A 1,143-nucleotide genomic window follows, 5' to 3' on the forward strand; every position below is an offset into this window, starting at 1 on the left:
GAGTTTTGTTTTTTTTTTTTTGCATCTTTTTTGCAGCTAAACACGAATAATTTCTATAAACAGGAACATGAGAGTTAAAAAAGAAATAATCTAGAAATATTTAAGGTTATAAAATTCAAAACTCTGCCCTGGCAAAGTTAAGGGTTTTCTACTGTCCCAACAGCATTACTAAAATGTTACTATTAGGAAAGCCTTCTTGCTGAAAAGAGCCAGCTCAGCACTATCATTAAGAGCCAAAGTCCTGCACTGCTCAGATAGAACAGCCCTACCTGAAGTTCACTTATGAGGTCAGTTTGTCACCTGTGGAGAAACTTCAGAGACACCCTCAAGCTTGGCTGTGCTGTCTGTGCAGGCAGCAGCCCAGGGCAGAGGCACGGCTGAGCTGCTCTGCTAACCACCTGGAGTGAGCTTTCTGGGGGCATTGTGCTCATCTAATAAGATGAATAAGTAATGTGGTTACTCCCATACAAGTCAGACAATGAGAGGATTTCTAACACTTTTCAGAGCTCCTGCCAAATACCAGTAGCACTTGAAATAGAAGTGAAGTGGACTAAATATGGATCCCTAGTCAATCCACAAGCCAGAATAGTAAATGTTACAGCAACAACCACTACTACTACATTGAAGCAGGTATGTAATTAAATTACAGGATCTCAGATAAAAAGAATGGCTTGTTTTGCTTAGGTATCAGCTGTGCAACAGTGACCTGGTTAATCTCTCTAGATAAAGATAACACTTTATATTAGAAAGTATCACACCCACCAGATTCTGTTCCAACTCAAACATGACTGTGGGCAGCTTGCCAAAGCATACTTCAATAAAATTTGTACATCAGCCATGAAAAGAATTGTGGAACTATACATGGAAAAATCTTATTACAAATAACAGCAAAAAACAGAATTCAGTTTAAACAAAGCAGTCATACAAGGAGAAGAGCAAGGCTAATGTCCATTTGTATTTTCATTGCAGCTTCCTCTGGGAAGAGAAAGGACTATTCCTATAACAAGTTCTGTTGTTTTCACTGATATTTCTTCACCTGCAGAACCAGGCTATAAAGCTTGGCCCACCATTAATGCCAAGTTACCCCATGACTTTTTCTTCCCATTTGTCTAAGGTGAGTGCCCAGGACAGTTTCTTCCCAAC

At 39.5% G+C, this 1,143-nt stretch overlaps 1 protein-coding gene across 3 annotated transcripts in view; it reads left to right on the forward strand.

Annotated features, from left to right (window-relative positions):
• TCTN1 (tectonic family member 1) overlaps positions 1-1,143 on the forward strand; it is a 12,386-nt gene that overhangs the window by 9,967 nt on the left and 1,276 nt on the right. For 2 of the 3 annotated variants that reach the window (XM_010720166.3, XM_010720168.3), the window contains exons 13-14: positions 505-630; positions 970-1,114. In XM_010720166.3, coding sequence (XP_010718468.1) covers positions 505-630; positions 970-1,113 — 270 coding nt within the window. In that variant the 3' untranslated portion in view covers position 1,114. The remainder of the gene's footprint in view (positions 1-504; positions 631-969; positions 1,115-1,143) is intronic. The other variant, XM_010720169.3, reaches the window with a different exon arrangement.

The sequence above is a fragment of the Meleagris gallopavo genome, chromosome 17 (genome assembly GCF_000146605.3).
Source record: "Meleagris gallopavo isolate NT-WF06-2002-E0010 breed Aviagen turkey brand Nicholas breeding stock chromosome 17, Turkey_5.1, whole genome shotgun sequence".
NCBI classification, from domain to species: Eukaryota; Metazoa; Chordata; class Aves; order Galliformes; family Phasianidae; genus Meleagris; species Meleagris gallopavo.